Source organism: Microcebus murinus, chromosome 14 (assembly GCF_040939455.1).
Source record: "Microcebus murinus isolate Inina chromosome 14, M.murinus_Inina_mat1.0, whole genome shotgun sequence".
Classification (NCBI taxonomy): Eukaryota; Metazoa; Chordata; class Mammalia; order Primates; family Cheirogaleidae; genus Microcebus; species Microcebus murinus.
Genome location: NC_134117.1, coordinates 1,158,126 through 1,173,818, shown reverse-complemented (window position 1 = coordinate 1,173,818; position 15,693 = coordinate 1,158,126). Strand labels below are relative to the sequence as shown.

General features: G+C 47.3%; 1 protein-coding gene across 4 annotated transcripts in view; it reads left to right on the top strand.

Annotated features, from left to right (window-relative positions):
• The window catches only part of PPP2R2D (protein phosphatase 2 regulatory subunit Bdelta), a 40,219-nt gene that overhangs the window by 20,286 nt on the left and 4,240 nt on the right, over positions 1–15,693 (top strand). For 3 of the 4 annotated variants that reach the window (XM_012781433.3, XM_076009692.1, XM_076009693.1), the window contains 3 exons: positions 2,539–2,636; positions 12,304–12,481; positions 13,819–13,983. In XM_012781433.3, the coding sequence (XP_012636887.1) occupies positions 2,539–2,636; positions 12,304–12,481; positions 13,819–13,983 (441 nt within the window). Of the gene's footprint in view, positions 1–2,538; positions 2,637–8,062; positions 8,229–9,004; positions 9,118–12,303; positions 12,482–13,818; positions 13,984–15,693 lie in introns of all 4 variants that reach the window. The other variant, XM_012781430.3, reaches the window with a different exon arrangement.

Sequence of the window (15,693 nt, the reverse complement as noted above, 5' to 3'; positions counted from 1 at the left end):
GGCTTTCCAGCAGGAGGGCTTCACTGTGGTTGGTCCTGTCTTTAAGGACCCCAGATGTTTGAATATGGAGGTCCTTCCTCTCAGGCTGTGGCATTTCAGAGAGGAATGCTGGGGGTGGTGGGCACGCTGCACTCTGGGCCAGAGTTTGGGGAGTGAAAAATGGTAGTGGCTGTTTGCTGCCACCTCACAGGACAGCACGGACCTCGTCCCTGTGCCGGCCCCTTGCTGCCTTCACCAAAGACACACCTCACACAGGTGCTTTTTCAGTTTCCTTCTGGCACCTGGGGGCGTGGGAAGGAAAGGAGATGAGTCCCGGAGATCACTGGGAAGTCTGAGGGGACTGTTGACGGTGCTCTAGCCTGTAGCTCGGGCTGTCTGCATCAGCCAGACGACCCTTTGTGGCACAGAGCCTCAGTGAGTGGTGTAGCCATCACAGTGGACCCGCTGGCTGAGAGAGACCTGGTGCCACCTGGCCACACCTGGCTGTGCTGTGGGTGGGGATCCTCCTGCCCAGGCAGAAAGGTGGAGGCAGAATTGAGTCCTGGAGTTCCTGGTCGTTTCAAAGTACTCTGCTTGGTACCTCTGTGCCAGATTTGTGCTTTTACGGTCAGTCTGGATCTTATGGTGATGGCCATCAGACTCAGTTGACATTGAGAATCTAAATTTTATTGGTTTTGTAATCTTGTTGGCATTTAGTTTGTACTTTTATTTTGGTTTTACAGCTTGTCTGAGCTCTACAGAGTATATTTCCAATTTTAGGTTCATACATATTTACGTAGCTTAATGAAAATTATTTCTTAGCACTGGCAGTTTTGGGAGTTTCTGTTTTAAAAGATTCGGTTCATTTTAATTAAGTTTGAAAACCACTGACAGAGCTAGAATGCCATTAATTATATAATATTGTACACTCTCTGGGTATAAATGACATCGATTTTGTCTCTTTTAATCCAATACAGAATATTTTAGTTTCATTTAAGCCAATTAGGTTATTTTGAGTAATATAAGAGTGACATTTCTAATAAGAAGCAGCCTAATCCTTTTCCCAAGTCTAACAATTTTTTAAAGGAAAGAAATGCCAGGCGGGGGTGCAGATGGAGCTTGCGAACAGCGCCAGGAGAGCTGGTTCTGCACATGCCGATGGAGTCATTTATTAACGACTGTGTGGTTAAAACATCTGTGCAGGCCTTTAGGAATTGCATTCTAGTATGGCCACTGCTGGAGGGAGTTCTTCAAGGAGTTTCAATTTTGGGGTCCATTTGATAGACAAATTGTTTACAATAGCCATCTAGCAGTTTTTGTCTTTAGAAACTTCCCACTTTAATGATACTGTGGGCCTTGGGTGTGCGCCATAGTCACTCTGCGTGGTGCCCTTCGAGTTGGTGCCCACAGGGGCAGGGGCGGGAGGGGGTTGTAGTGATCCCGCCTTCCCTGAGACTTGCTGACTAAGGTGAAGGGTCCTGTTGTGTTAGGACAGGCTCCAGCCAGCCCCCTGGGCACAGTCCCCTGTGCCCAGGCCACGCCCTCCTCGGGTCAGCACACAACAGGCTGAGCTGCAGGGAAGCCAGCTTCCTCCAGACTCCCATCGTATAACCTTTTCTGTAAAATATTAAATCTTTGTCCAAGTCACAGACCTGGATATTTTTCTTGATTTATTAACCTCTATCATAAATTCAGGTGCATTCCCTTAAAACCAAAGGGCTAGCCTCAGAGTACCTAAGGACTTTTCCAGTGCTTATTTTTGTTTTTGTGCCCTGTGGCCTTTACCTCCAGTGAGCTGGGGTCCAGGTATCTTTGTGTTCAGGTGTCCTAAGTCTCAAGTTTCTTGCTAACAGTTGTCTCACTTGGTAACAATGTCATCATTATCAATGGGAGTAACTTTATCCAGACAACGAAATAGAAGTTGTATATAAAATATATATTTTACATACATATATATAGAGAGAGTTTTGTTTTTGTTTTTTAAGAGACAGGGTCTCACCATGTCACCCAGGCTGGATTCAAACTCCTGGGCTCTAAGGATCCTCCTGCCTCAGCCTCCTGAGTAGCTGGCACCACAGGCATGCAGCCACTCCCAGCTCTAAAATACTATTTTGTGCAGAAGCCAACAAAAGTTAATTGCATAGACTATTAAAACATTATTACATAAGAATCAGATTTATTTTAAAAGTTAACATTAGGTATGCATTATAAAATCAGGCAACATTCTTCTAGGACCAATTGTTTTCTCTTTTTTCTTTGAAAAATTAATTTTGTAAATGTTCACACTTTATATGAGCACAACCCCGTCTAGATAAGCCCTGGCGCACAGGGAACCCGGCACTGGGTCAGTGAGTTGAATCTCCATGTGCTGGCAGATTCTCTACAGCAGGAACAGCAAGTGGCAACTTGGTAGTTACAGGTTTGCCACAGAAATGTTGCTTTATCTGGGGAGAAAGTTTTATATGTGTTTATCTTTCTTTTGATCCTTTTAATTTGATACTCGTTGTAACTCCTCCCAAAAACATAATCTGGTAAATTGCCTCTGTATTTTATTGACAGCTGACATCATTTCAACCGTTGAATTTAATTACTCTGGAGATCTTCTTGCAACGGGAGACAAGGGCGGCAGAGTTGTCATTTTTCAGCGGGAACAAGAGGTCAGTAATTCACAGTCCACAAACCAAATGAAATAACTCATCCTTTCTCACATCACTTTGAAGGGATGAAGCAAAATCAGTTTCTTAGTGTCTGATTCCATTTGGGTTCAGTGGTTTCACATTAACCAGGTAGAGTCTTCTTTCAGAGACGCCTTAGGGATGAGTGAGAAGGTCTGTACTTCAGCCCCTGACTTCTCCAGGGCCTCCCTCCTCAGAGTAGGGAAGAGAATCCTCGCGCTGCCCACGGGTTCCAGTGAGGACCAGCTGGAGACTGTAGAGGGCTGGTGTTCTGAATTTGTTTGCTTTCCTTCGGTAATTACTTAAGTGGCTCCCATAGCACCCCTGCAGCAAAGTGGGAGAGGGACACGAATTCTTCCCCCACCCAGCGCAGGCAGAGGAGAGCAGCACTCCCAAGGCTCCCCGTCCCTGCGGGAAGAAGCCCACTCATTACTCTCACTTGAGCACTGGCTTGTAGGTCGTTTCTTTTGGAGGGGTCAGTTCTTTCTCAGTTATGCATCAGAGAGTGGGAAGTAGAGCCCGTCCTTGCCAACCCAGCACCTCCTGCTTATGTCTGGCGAACCTCCTCGAAGTTCCTAATGAGTGATGGAGCAAGGACCATACGTGAGGCAAGGGAGCCGGGCAAGGGCAGCCAGGCCTGGGGCTCCATCACTCACCTGTCTTGTTTTCTCCCTGACAAATTGTAAATATGGTCCTGTGCTCTTCCTGTCTCTGCATTTCCTAGCAGATTAATGGGCAGCTACTTTTTCATCTCCAAATTCTAGGCTCTAAATTTTGTGGTAAAAGTCTGGTTCAGAGGCTAGCAGGCCCTTGTCCCCGTCCACATACAGTCCAGGGGTCCTCAAACGTTTTAAACGGGGGGCCAGTTCACTGTCCCTCAGACCGTCGGGGGGCCATTGGAGAGTGCAGCACACATTCCACACATATGCACTGTGGGCCCGGGATGATTCGGCTGCTAAACAGGACAGGCAGCAGTAGCGAGCCAGATAAATGTCCTCGGCAGGCCACAGTTTGAGGACACCTGACAAACACCTTCTGTGCACAGCAAGTGCCGGCCCTGCCCTGAGACCGGGGCCTGCAGGCTCTGCAAGAGGGCAGTCCCGGGGCCCATGGGGAAGCCTGATGGGTGCTGGTGGATCTTGTTATCAGAACACACCTGCGGCAGCTCAGTCTTGATTATATCCATGTAATTAAAGTGGGGTTTTTTGATACAGGGTCTTGCTCTGTCACCCTGGCTGGAATGCAGTGGCATGGTTACAGCTCACTACAACCTCTAGCTCCTGGGCTCAAGCGATCCTCCCACCTCGGCCTCCCGAAGTGCTAGGATTGCAGGCATGAGTCACCACACATGGCCTAAAGATTTTTTTTATTTTATTTATTTATTTATTTTTTTTTTTCTTGCAACTAGGTGTGGCTATATTTTATTTATTTTTTTTAGACAGAGTCTCACTTTGTTGCCCAGGCTAGAGTGAGTGCCGTGGCGTCAGCCTAGCTCACAGCAACCTCAATCTCCGGGGCTCAAGTGATCCTACTGCCTCAGCCTCCCAAGTAGCTGGGACTACATGCATGTGCCACCGTGCCTGGCTAATTTTTTCTATATATATTTTTAGTTGGTCAATTAATTTCTTTCTATTTTTAGTAGAGACGGCGTCTCACTCAGGGTGGTTTTGAACTCCTGACCTCGAGCAATCCACCCACCTCAGCCTCCCAGAGTGCTAGGATTACAGACGTGAGCCACCACACCCAGCCTAAAGATTTTTGAAAATTTTATTTTCTCTGATTTGGGATGGTGAGAAATTCTTTTGTGAACAGTATTTATTATATATTATCATTGATCTTTCTAAATCTTCACAGACAATTGGATACATTTATAATTTTGCATTCTTATCTCAGAATATCACACAGTGCTACTTAAGAACCATGTATCTTACCTTTCTCAACAGAAGTAAAGATAGGTGCTATTGTTTAAGTATTGCTTTCAGCAGAAAGAACATCTAACAAGTTGCTGAGCCATAGCGGTCTTAAATTTAAGACTTCCCTTTCAGCTCTGTAAACATGTTGGGCATTGTGGTAATACTTATGGAAGATACTCCTCCCTTGCCTCTGCAGGTCTTAGGATAGAAGTAAAATTTTTGTTGCTTTTTTGGATCATTGCTTAAACCTAAAAATACTAGCTCCAAATATAAATTAGACTATGATGAAAGTCAAGCGCCTTGTTCTAAAGTTTTTGGGTATTATAGAGTTTTCAGTGTTTATTTAGGATGTATTCATTGGTTACATGAAACTACAGGTTTATATACAGGTCCTTAAAGTTTAAATTTATTAAACCTGGTCACTTTCAACTTGACAAACTCCAGGCAACTCTTTTTTCTTTATGTTTTTGTTAATATAAGAAGGGCTTTCATATTCTACTTTTAAAATATTTTACTGGTTGCTATGTATGTGTCTCACTGTGGACTTGGATTTTTCCAGTGTGGATAAGGGTATAAGCGTACATTTTCAACTGTAACTGGAGATGCTGTTGCTGATACTGCAGCACCTCCAGGAAGACAGCTGCCAAAGCTGCCTCAGGGCTTCACAGTGTGAATAGATGAAGCATGAGGGTTGCCCCAGCAGAAAGTGCAGGACATGAGATTAAGGAGTTAGGTCCGTAGAGACATGTTGGAAAGTTCTGGCTGTGCAGAAGACAGGAGGTAGGAAGCATAATTAGCAGTGTGACTTTTCTAGTTTTTAGTGACAGGAACCCTCTGTTATGTTAAGCCATAAAGGGAAGCCCAATGTGTAAAACCAAGGCAAACAGAGTCTGTGGGTGTGGCCCTGCAGCCTGCTGCCCTCCACGCTCAGCTCTGCGATCTGATCTGCACTGGAACTCCACAGACTTGCCCCCTTGCCGCAGAACCAGGTCTGTTTGAGCAGTTTGTCCAGTTAAATGGGAAGTCGGCATGTCCAGAAACAGTGAGCTTCCCGTCTGCCCTTCCCTGTTTGTTACCCTGCCCCCAGGAGCTCAGGCTTGTGGCTTCTCTGTCCCAGCGTGGCTTCCCTCAGGATCCCTCCCCCTAGTAGGGCAGGGCTCCACGAGTATTGGAGAAGGCAGGGGGCGACTTGGGTTTTGGATGTCTGGAGTGGGGCTGGGAGCAGTTAGTGGAGGGAGACGAGCCTACAGCGAGGAGACTGTTCTGGCTCTTGGGGATAATGGCCTGGGCAGGGCAGGCAGCACTGTGACTTGGCATTTACTTAGTTGTTTATGTTCTGCTCTTCTTTCTTGCTGGAGGAATCTCTTAGGCATGGGACTAACTTGATGCTACGGATTTTTTTTTGTGTGAGTAATTTTTCTTTGTGAGTAATTCAGTTTCATTTTTCACAGTTTAAATGGCATCAGCACCACACCACACACTCAGGGAACTTGGGAGCAAACCATTTCAGGCTCCTTTACTTGCAAGGAATGTACAACACATAAAAATTTAATGCAGGCTGGGCATGGTGGCACATGCCTGCAGTCCTAGCTAATCGGGAGGCTAAGACAGGAGGATCACTTGAGCTCAGGAGTTTGAGGCTGCAGTGAGCTATGATGAGGCCACTGCACTCCAGCCTGGGCAACAGAGCAAGACCCTGTCTTAAAAACAAACAAACAAAAAAAAAACATTTAATGCAATAGAGAGATATGGGTAGTTTTTTGGGGTGTCTTCTCATAATATTTGATCCTAATTCAGAAATGTAAGGAAGCAGCTATCTAGACATAAAGGTTTGTTTAGTTCAGTTTCTTTGGCATAACATAGTAAAGTGTTGAAAACGTAAGATTTTATGCTGGGCACAGTAGCTCACCCCTGTGGTCCTAGCACTTCGCTGGCCAAGGTGGGAGGATCACTTGAGACCAGAGTTTGAGGCCAGCCTGGGGAATATAGTGAGACCCCATCTCTCCAAAATATACTGTAAAACGATGAGCTGTTTGTGGTGGGGCACACCTGTAGTCCTAGCTGCTTGGGAGACTATTGCAGGAGGATCACTTGAACTCAGGAGTCAAGGCTGCAGTGAGCTATGATCGCACCGTGCACTCCAGGCTGGGTGAGACAGCAGGTCTCTTAAAAAAATTGTAAAATTTTAGGTGTTGATTATAGAGCAAGAATTAGACAAAATACTGGTATTCTTAGTTTTTAATTATGAATACCTATTACTTCATAGAAATTTTCATTTCAGACGTACAGAAGATTTTGGAGAGTAGCATAAATGCCCTTTGTGAAAGGAAAGCGGCATGGCAGACGAGGCTCGTGTCCTGCCTCCCTGTTTACTCTTCAGTTTCCTCCCAGTCTTGTTTTATTCTGCATCTGCCTTCCCAGATTGCCCGTTGTTTTGAGGATGGTACCTTGTTTCCCCGAAAATAAGACCTAGTGATGGGCGTGGCTACACAGCGTATCTGCACAGCCCGTGCATTTTGTTGCAGAGCGGTAAAGAAGACCAGCAGCCCTTCTCCTCTGCCCCATGAAAGCTCTATTGCTTGACATGAGAGATTGGGGTCAGTGGTTCTAAGGGAAATAGAGTCGTAAGAAATCCAGGATGGAATTCAGAGCTTGGAGAGTTATGATGATGTTCCAGAAGATGACGACTTCACTATATTTGAATACATGTAGATTGTTGTACCGTACTTAAAAATAAAATACAACCCCTGAAAATAAGCCCTAGGGTGTCTTCTTGAGGAAACACGGTATACATCTTCCCGAGCATGTCTTTTCTGCTTTCACTGTGACCCGGAGACGTGTTCCCTCGGCAGTGCCGTACTTTGGTGTCGCCTCCGCCGTGCAGCGCTGTGGGTCTGTGCACTCGCCTGTTTCGTAGCAGTCCTGGCACAGCTTTGTAGCTGTTCCCCTCCTCTTCTGGCCAGCGTGTGTGCTGTGGGGTTTGCCGCTGCAGGGCTGGGACAGCCATGTCGCTGCGTGTGGCTCCTCGTGGGCCTGTGCCGGCTCCTGTCCAAATCAGGCCCCTTGGACGCTATGTCTCCAGGGCCAGACTGCTGGTGCCTCTGCCCCTGCAGGCCGCCCAGCCCTTTGTGCAGCTGCTCCCACCACCAGCCAGCGCGGGAACAGCCGGAGCTGTCCGCACACGTGAGCTTGGCCGTGCCCCGGTAACTGTTTGCGGACGCTAGGCTACACTTGGCCGACCCCACTCGAGTAGATCGATGCCTAGAAGTGGAATAGAAGGGTTGGGAAATGGTCTTTGATTTTTGCTTTTTTCCCCAGTAAATTAAATTGAGTTTCATCTGTTGAGATTTATTTTTTTTTTTTGAGCCAGGTTTTTTTTTTTTTTTTTTTCAACTTTCAAAAATGGGTGTGGTCATTTGATATTCAGATTAATGTAGTAAACTTTTCTCTGCGCTGTGCTTTGTTCACTAAAACAGCTGTCATGTTTCCTTGCAGAATAAAAGCCGCCCTCACTCTAGGGGAGAATATAATGTTTACAGTACCTTTCAAAGTCATGAACCAGAGTTTGACTATTTGAAAAGTTTAGAAATTGAAGAAAAAATTAATAAAATTAGGTGGTTACCACAACAGAATGCTGCTCATTTTCTACTTTCTACAAATGGTAAGAATTGCTTTTTAAGTAACTACTTGATTTAATTTTTTATTTTCTGTGTGTATGGATTCCTTTTTATTTTAACCTATTATGGAAGTTATTTCTGCTTTAAACTTTGAGGGGAGTGTAAATTATTAGGTACCATAAGTGATACATCAAAAGCGATACATTGGCCGGGCGCTGTGGCTCACGCCTGTAATCCTAGCTCTTGGGAGGCCGAGGCGGGCGGATTGCTCAAGGTCAGGAGTTCAAAACCAGCCTGAGCAAGAGCGAGACCCCGTCTCTACTATAAATAGAAAGAAATTAATTGGCCAACTGATATATATATAAAAAATTAGCCGGGCATGGTGGCGCATGCCTGTAGTCCCAGCTACTCGGGAGGCTGAGGCAGAAGGATCACTCAAGCCCAGGAGTTTGAGGTTGCTGTGAGCTAGGCTGACGCCACGGCACTCACTCTAGCCTGGACAACAAAGCGAGACTCTGTCTCAAAAAAAAAAAATAAAAAAAAAAAAAAAAAAAAAAAAAAAAAGCGATACATTGAAAATTCAAAATGCGCAACAAAGACCACACATGCACCTTCAATATGACATTACTCTGTGTCTGTTTCCACATCTTTATTTATTGTATAGAGCAAAATGTTCATCTGTTGGCAGTACTCATGTCCAAAGACCCCGTAGCTTATAAACCCACTTAGGGCCACACAGTTTTCTAATATAATACACAAATAATAGTGATGCATGTTATGGTTTTTCTTTTAATATGGAGAATGAGGTTTTTATTTTCAGATAAAACTATAAAATTATGGAAAATAAGTGAACGGGATAAAAGAGCAGAAGGCTATAACTTGAAGGATGAAGACGGACGCCTTCGAGACCCATTTAGGGTCACAGCACTGCGGGTACATGTTGCATGTTCTTTAACTGCCCAGTACTTTTAAGAAATTGATCAGGAATGATGCTTTTAAACCTGCTGTTGAGAATACTGCTACGTGAAATAGCCTGTGGCCTGCCTCCTGATTCATGCGTGTTGTTTATAATAATAATCATTTTATGTACATGTGTTTAAAACGGGATTCTCATATTTTCACAAACGTGAAAAGTTACACATTATCCTCAGAAAATACAGTAATACTAAGGGGAAAAAATTCACATTTAATTCTACAACAGAAATCTTTCAGAAAGCATCAACCACCTTTCACTCTGGAGGCTCAGAATAGCACCTGGGCAGGTTGAGTTTCAGGCAGAACTCAGAGCACTTCCCGGGTGACAGTTGACAGATGAACTGTGACCCCCAGGGCTCAGTAGTTGTGGTCTTGTGGAGTTCCCTGAGTCAGCTTAGGAAAGGCAGGCGGTTCAGGATGCTCTGCCTTTCAGCCCATGAACATTGTTACTTGTTTTTGTTTGTTTGTTTGTGTATTTTACTTTTATATATATATATGTTTTTTGGGTTTTGGTGGGTTTTTGCACATATCACACCTGGAAAGTTACTTGTTTTTAATTGTTAAATTTTTCAATCCTGGCTGGCTGGGTGCAATGGCTCACACCTATAATCCAGCACTTTGGGAGGCTGAGGCAGGAGGATCATTTGAGGCCAGGACTGCGAGACCAGCCTGGGAAAAATAGACGCCCATCTCTACAAAAAGTAAAATTAGCTGGTTGTGGTGGCAGTTGCCTGTAGTCCCAGCTGAAGAGGCTGAGGCAGGAGGATCTCTTGAGCGAGATATAAAAAAAAATTTTTAATTCTTCACTATCTTTTTGGCACCCCTACTGCAGTGTTCATAATGAGCCTGTTTCATCAATTCTAATACCTAGATTTTTTCCACTTTTTAGCATCTGTGAAATTGTATAAAACATAAAATCTCACTGTCTCAGAACTGACCTGGTGGCACACACCACGGAGGTCGTCCTACGCTGTGTGAAGCACTCTGGGCTCGGTGAGACGCCAGAGAGGCCTGTGGACGGGGCTGCGGGGCAGCACAGCACCCTGCGCATAGGTGTCCCCGGGAGGAAGCCCCGCCGTGTCCCAGGGAGTGCTGCTAGTGTGTTTGGAAACTGGCTTCTCAGAGATGACGCTGTTTGTCAAGCGAAGAGTGGGTGGGTGAGCACAGGCCACAGTGCAGCAGTTGAGGAGCTGCAGGGGCACAGAAGCCTTTGCCAGTGCCTGCCCCGCAGGGGTGGCACGGGCGGGGGACCCCCTGGGCCCCGAGTGCGCCTGGTCTGTTTTGATGCCGTTGCTTGAGCACTGCTGTGCGGGGTGCTGTAGGGGTGAGTGTTCCCCAGGTAGAGTGGCCTCAGACCTCTTGTGTTGCTGTTACCACATTTCCAGTGAGCTCACTGAAGCCGAAAAAAGCTGTGTCATTTGGCCATATCAAGTTTATAGCACCCTATTTTGATCCAATGGGTGTATCAAATATTTGATATTTGATTGTATCAAAATGTAGTGATTTTAATGCACGGTACTACTGCTTCTGCATCTGTGACTTGGTGACAGTCAAACTAGTTTTGCAGTTCCCAGCAGGTGGAGTGCTGGTGCCAAAGTGACATGTAATAAACAGGTGAGACCTTGGGTGCTGCAGGCATGCGCTGTCTCTCCTGTGGCCAGCACCTCCCGCCCAAGTGCACGCGCACGCCATGGACACGCCTCTGTCTCCAGAACCCAGGTTGCTCCTAATCAGACCCCTCCACTACCCCATGAGCTTACGTGCTTGCTTTGGGAAAACTGTAGTTCTTTATTAGGCTCAGTCCTGGTTTTATTCAAAGCTGCTTTTATAGGCTTAGCCTAAATAAAACGTGTATAATGACGGCCAGAGTGAAGGCATTTGAGTTCTTACCTCTCTGAAAGTTCAGAATGGGCTATTAATTTATCTGAACTTAACTGGGTAAGAGTTAGAAAGTTTGCTATTGAAATTTTTTTTCTTTTAAATCATTTTAGTGTCAGAAAAGGGTTATGATTAAAAGAAAGACTCTTTCTATTATAAGTCTACAGCTGCCATGTGTTGGAAGGTTGTGGCAGGTGTGTTTTTAATCCCACACATGGGAGAATGGACATTCTGGCTCTGGAGAACCCAGGGGTGTGGATAGCCCTAGCTGGGTTAAAATGAGAGAATTTGCTAGACACTCTCCCAGTTCACTGTCACCGAATTTGGCCAGGGAAGACTCAGTTGGGAGAGTTCTTCCTACCTTTCGAGGCTCTCCCTTTTGGTTTCTGATAACGGAAATAACAAAGAGAATGCTATTATTTTATGTTTTGATTTTAGAACTTATGCTTTTCTTCCAGCTAGACGTCAGTGAGACACAGGCCCTCGTCCTTCTTTTCATATAATGACGTTTCCTCACAGCTGAGCTCTTGCTCTGCGTCTGGCCACAGGTGCCCACCAACCAGCACCCTCTGCTCTCCACCTCAGCGTAGACGTCCTGGTCCCTGGGAAGCCTCCCTGCCCACAGCACCCAGCACAGACTGGGGCCAGGGGCACCCTTTACTTTTTTTTCTTTTTAACCTTTAATGAAGTATAATGTATAACGCATATCCAAAAATGCGCCTACCCTGTAAGTGACCAGCTCCGTGAGTGTTCACAGACTGGACACGCCATGAAGCCAGCCCCCGATGGAGAAGTGGGTCCCAGGGCCCTGTTCTGCTCTCTGCCAGGCCTGCACCTGTTGGGGGCTCGCAGTTTTGTGCTGAGAAGCAGACACTAGTCAGGGGGAGAGGAGGTCTGCGTATCCAGCTATAAGGAGAGGGGACAGAGAAAGGTCTCCACCGAACCTCCCAGGGAGACGTGGCTGTGGCCAGGGGGGGACATGCAAGGAGGGGCCATTTGGCCTTAGCACCTGGGGGCAGCCCCTTAGGGTGCCAGCTCCTCTTTTCTGCAGCAGGAAGCAAGGAGGGAAGACTTGGAATAGACAGTGTTCCATTTGTAGCCAATTTTCACAACTCTGTTAAGTAGTTATTTGGGGGCATTACCTGTACAAAATTATTACTTAACTGTGAATATAGATTTGCCCCTTTTTTTTTTGTCTGCTGTAAGTGTTCTGGTTTAATCTGTTGTGATCCTTGTTTTGAATCGCTATTTCCTTCCATTTTTTAGGTCCCAATATTGAAGCCCATGGACCTTATGGTAGAAGCAAGTCCACGACGAATTTTTGCAAATGCTCACACATATCATATAAATTCCATTTCCGTAAATAGTGATCATGAAACATATCTTTCTGCAGATGACCTGAGAATTAACCTATGGCATTTAGAAATCACAGACAGAAGCTTTAGTATCCTTCGGCGTTTTCCTTAGGATGGCTCTTCGAGTAGTTAGTTCTCACGTGCGTTTGTCCTCCTCTGTCTCAGAGTAGATATTTTAAAGTATCTTTTAAATACAGTTTGCTGCACAGTAGCTTGTGATACAAGTTTTCTATGATTTAAAGTGTTTGTCCCTAAGAGTTTAACTTCTTTCTCCTTTGGGAAAAGTTGCATGTATAATGAAAATTACCTGAAGTCCATTGCCTGCCTGTTTCAATCAAAGACAGTTTTAAATAGGGTACATTTTTAAAAGTCAACATTGCTTGTTTTGTTTTTTCCTAAATTTGCTAATAGATAATAGAATTGAAAATACTGGGTTAGATTAGAATGACCCCTGGTCACCAGCCTGAGACGTGGCTGTTCGTGTAAGAATTGTGCAATCTTCCGTGGCTCTGCAGGGTCTGGACAGTCTCGGTCCTCACGGGGCTGCTTTCTAGCCCTGCCTCGATTCCTGCTCTGCCTGCCATCGCCTGCCTGTGCCTCATGCTGCTTGCCTTCCTGCTTCACTGTCCAGATCCTGCCCAGCTGTGCCTTGTGGGCTCGGAACTGCTCAGGCCTCCCCAAGCTCCTGGAGGTCTCCGGGTCCTTGCTCCCGGAGCAGCTCTCTTGCACTCGCCTGTGCACTCCAGTAGCCTCAGCTCCCTGGACTCTCGGCGTGGGTTCCCCTCCCTCGCCGGGCTAGACACGCCCCAGCCTGTAAGCCAGGCAGCAGCAGGGCTCACCTGTGTGTCCGCAGGCCCTCCAGGCCGGTGGTGAGCTGCAGTTTCCACGTTCGCTCATCTCAGCTGCGTCAGCTGGCTGGTAAAACGGCCCTGCTACTCACCCCAGCCCGCAGCTGAACTCTGCCCTTCCCTGTCTTTCAGCTGAATGTTCTCTGTGTGTGGCAGCCTGCTTTGTTGGCAGCGCTCTGACTGCTCAGCATGAGCTTCGACGTTAGTGATTGGAATAGCACACGCTTGGCGTTGTTCCTGTGTCTGTGATTACATGGAGTACGGGGTTTGGCGCAGGCAGCACTTTTCTCATTTATATTGAGCAGCATTAAATACGTGCTGTCTTGCTAGTGAAGATTTTGGGTGAGAGTTAGTAGTAATGACAGGATAAAGCGTGCTCGTGGCACATTCCTAGAGTCTGGTTAACGTGTCATCTCAATCCTCTTACTGGCTGCTCCTTGGGAGCCCGGTGTGTCTGATCGGCCTTCTCGGCCTCATCTCTTAACCCCCGCGTGCATCATTTCACGTCGTGTTTCATTTGGCTGGACGTAGGCTGGCTAAAAACAGCTGAGCACTGTGCCTTAACCACGCGCTTCCAGACATCGTGGACATTAAGCCCGCGAACATGGAGGAGCTGACGGAAGTCATCACAGCGGCGGAGTTCCACCCGCACCAGTGCAACGTGCTCGTCTACAGCAGCAGCAAAGGCACCGTCCGGCTGTGCGACATGCGCTCCTCGGCGCTGTGCGACAGACACTCCAAGTGTAAGTGCCCGCACCTGCGAGAGCCCTCCTTGAGATCCTTCTGGTTTTCAGACACCGACCCGTCTTCAAAGGCTTGCAGGTTTCTTCCTGTCCCCATGACCTGGCAAGCGCAGGGAGCCCCGCCGCTGTGGGATACGCCCCGACGTGGCTTTGTGTCCAGGCCCAGCAGTTCTGCTGCTCCCAGAGCCCGTCAGAGGGCGTCAGCGCTGGGGCCAGCCAGGATCCATGCTTGCCCCCACCTTCGTACGTTAGGACCTGGGCCAAGGCCGCTAGTACATGTTCGCCGGGACCATTGTCAGCTGTTGGGACGAGCTCCGCTCACACTGAGCTTTCTTGCATTGGAAGCCAGTTTCCTAAACAGAAGGTCTAGCAGTTTAATCCGATGAGCCTTGAGTTCCTTCTAGGTGAGGAAGGTTTTGGTTTTGTTTATATTTTTAGCCATGAAGAATAGGCTCCACTTTATAGAACATTGTCTGTATGTGCTAGTGACGTGGGACATGTGTCCTGTAAACGTCGCTGGCCCTTCCCCCCTGCTGACTGGCGGACCCACGTCCTGCGGCACTTCTCACTAGGACGTCCCCAGCAGCCGCTCTGGAGCCCCCTGTTGTCACCTGCAGCAGCGCCTGGCTGGGTGCGCTCGCTGACCGGTGCTCAGCAGCCTCTGTGCCTGGCTCCTTTCCTGGGACTACGGTGTGTTTCTAAGAATTCTGTACTTCTGTTAGGATTCCTGCAAGGAAGAATAAGTGTTTTATAACAATTGGCCTTGTAAAAACAATTTTAGATTCCAGCAGTTGTATTTGTCATCAGAGTAATTTATTTGAGAGCTTGTTTGGAGGTTCTAGCAGGGGAGCTCAGCTACTTGTGTAGCCTTAACCAAAGAACGGGCCCCCTCTACCGGAGAAGGTCGCCCTCCTCAACAGGCGCACGTGGAACAGTAAGGGGAGAAGGGGGACACCTGCCTAGTCAGCCTGATGGGCCGAATCAACCCTGGCACTCAGTGGGGTGGCAGGTGTCACAGCCAGGTTGCCCTCACATCCAGAATAAACAGCTGGCTTCAAGCTGACTTCAGAAACAGCTGACAAACATACAGGTTCCTACATCATGGGAAAGCAGGCTGTGGACTGGTGTAGGTGAAAAAGAAGGAACAGGCTAAAGCAGCTGACAGTAAAGGAAGCGTGTGTCTCCTAGGCTGCAGTTTCCCGAGCTCTGGGACGTGACAGTGTGCTAGGGGCCAGGACACCTGCCTCTGCCACGGGTACAGGAGGAGGGAACTCTGTTAAGTTAGTTTGGAGAAAGCAAAACTATAGCAGAAAGCAGGGTCTGCTCTGGAAGCACCAGGTCTCTCTGAAAACAGGAGTTCAGTTTTGTCGTACTAGGATGTGACTGTTGAGTGTTGAGGACAGACCCTCCTGCCAGCTGTGGGTGTGCTGTGTCTGCACAATCACGCAGCGCCGTTTCTCTCTTCCTATGGCCTCACACGGGATAGGATAAACTGTCAGGTGCTCGGGCCTGGTGCCATGGGGGCCTGAAAACATTTGCACAGCAACGCGATGGCCCTTAACCGGAGCTGCACCAGGATACCCTGAGGAGCTTTCTCAGATGGCGGCCACCAGGACCTTGCCCGGGGGTTCTGGTTCAGGACCTGGATGAGAGTCGGTGCCTGTGCTTCCGGCCTGTCCTTTGTGGTACCTGGCGCTGGGACTGTCATCC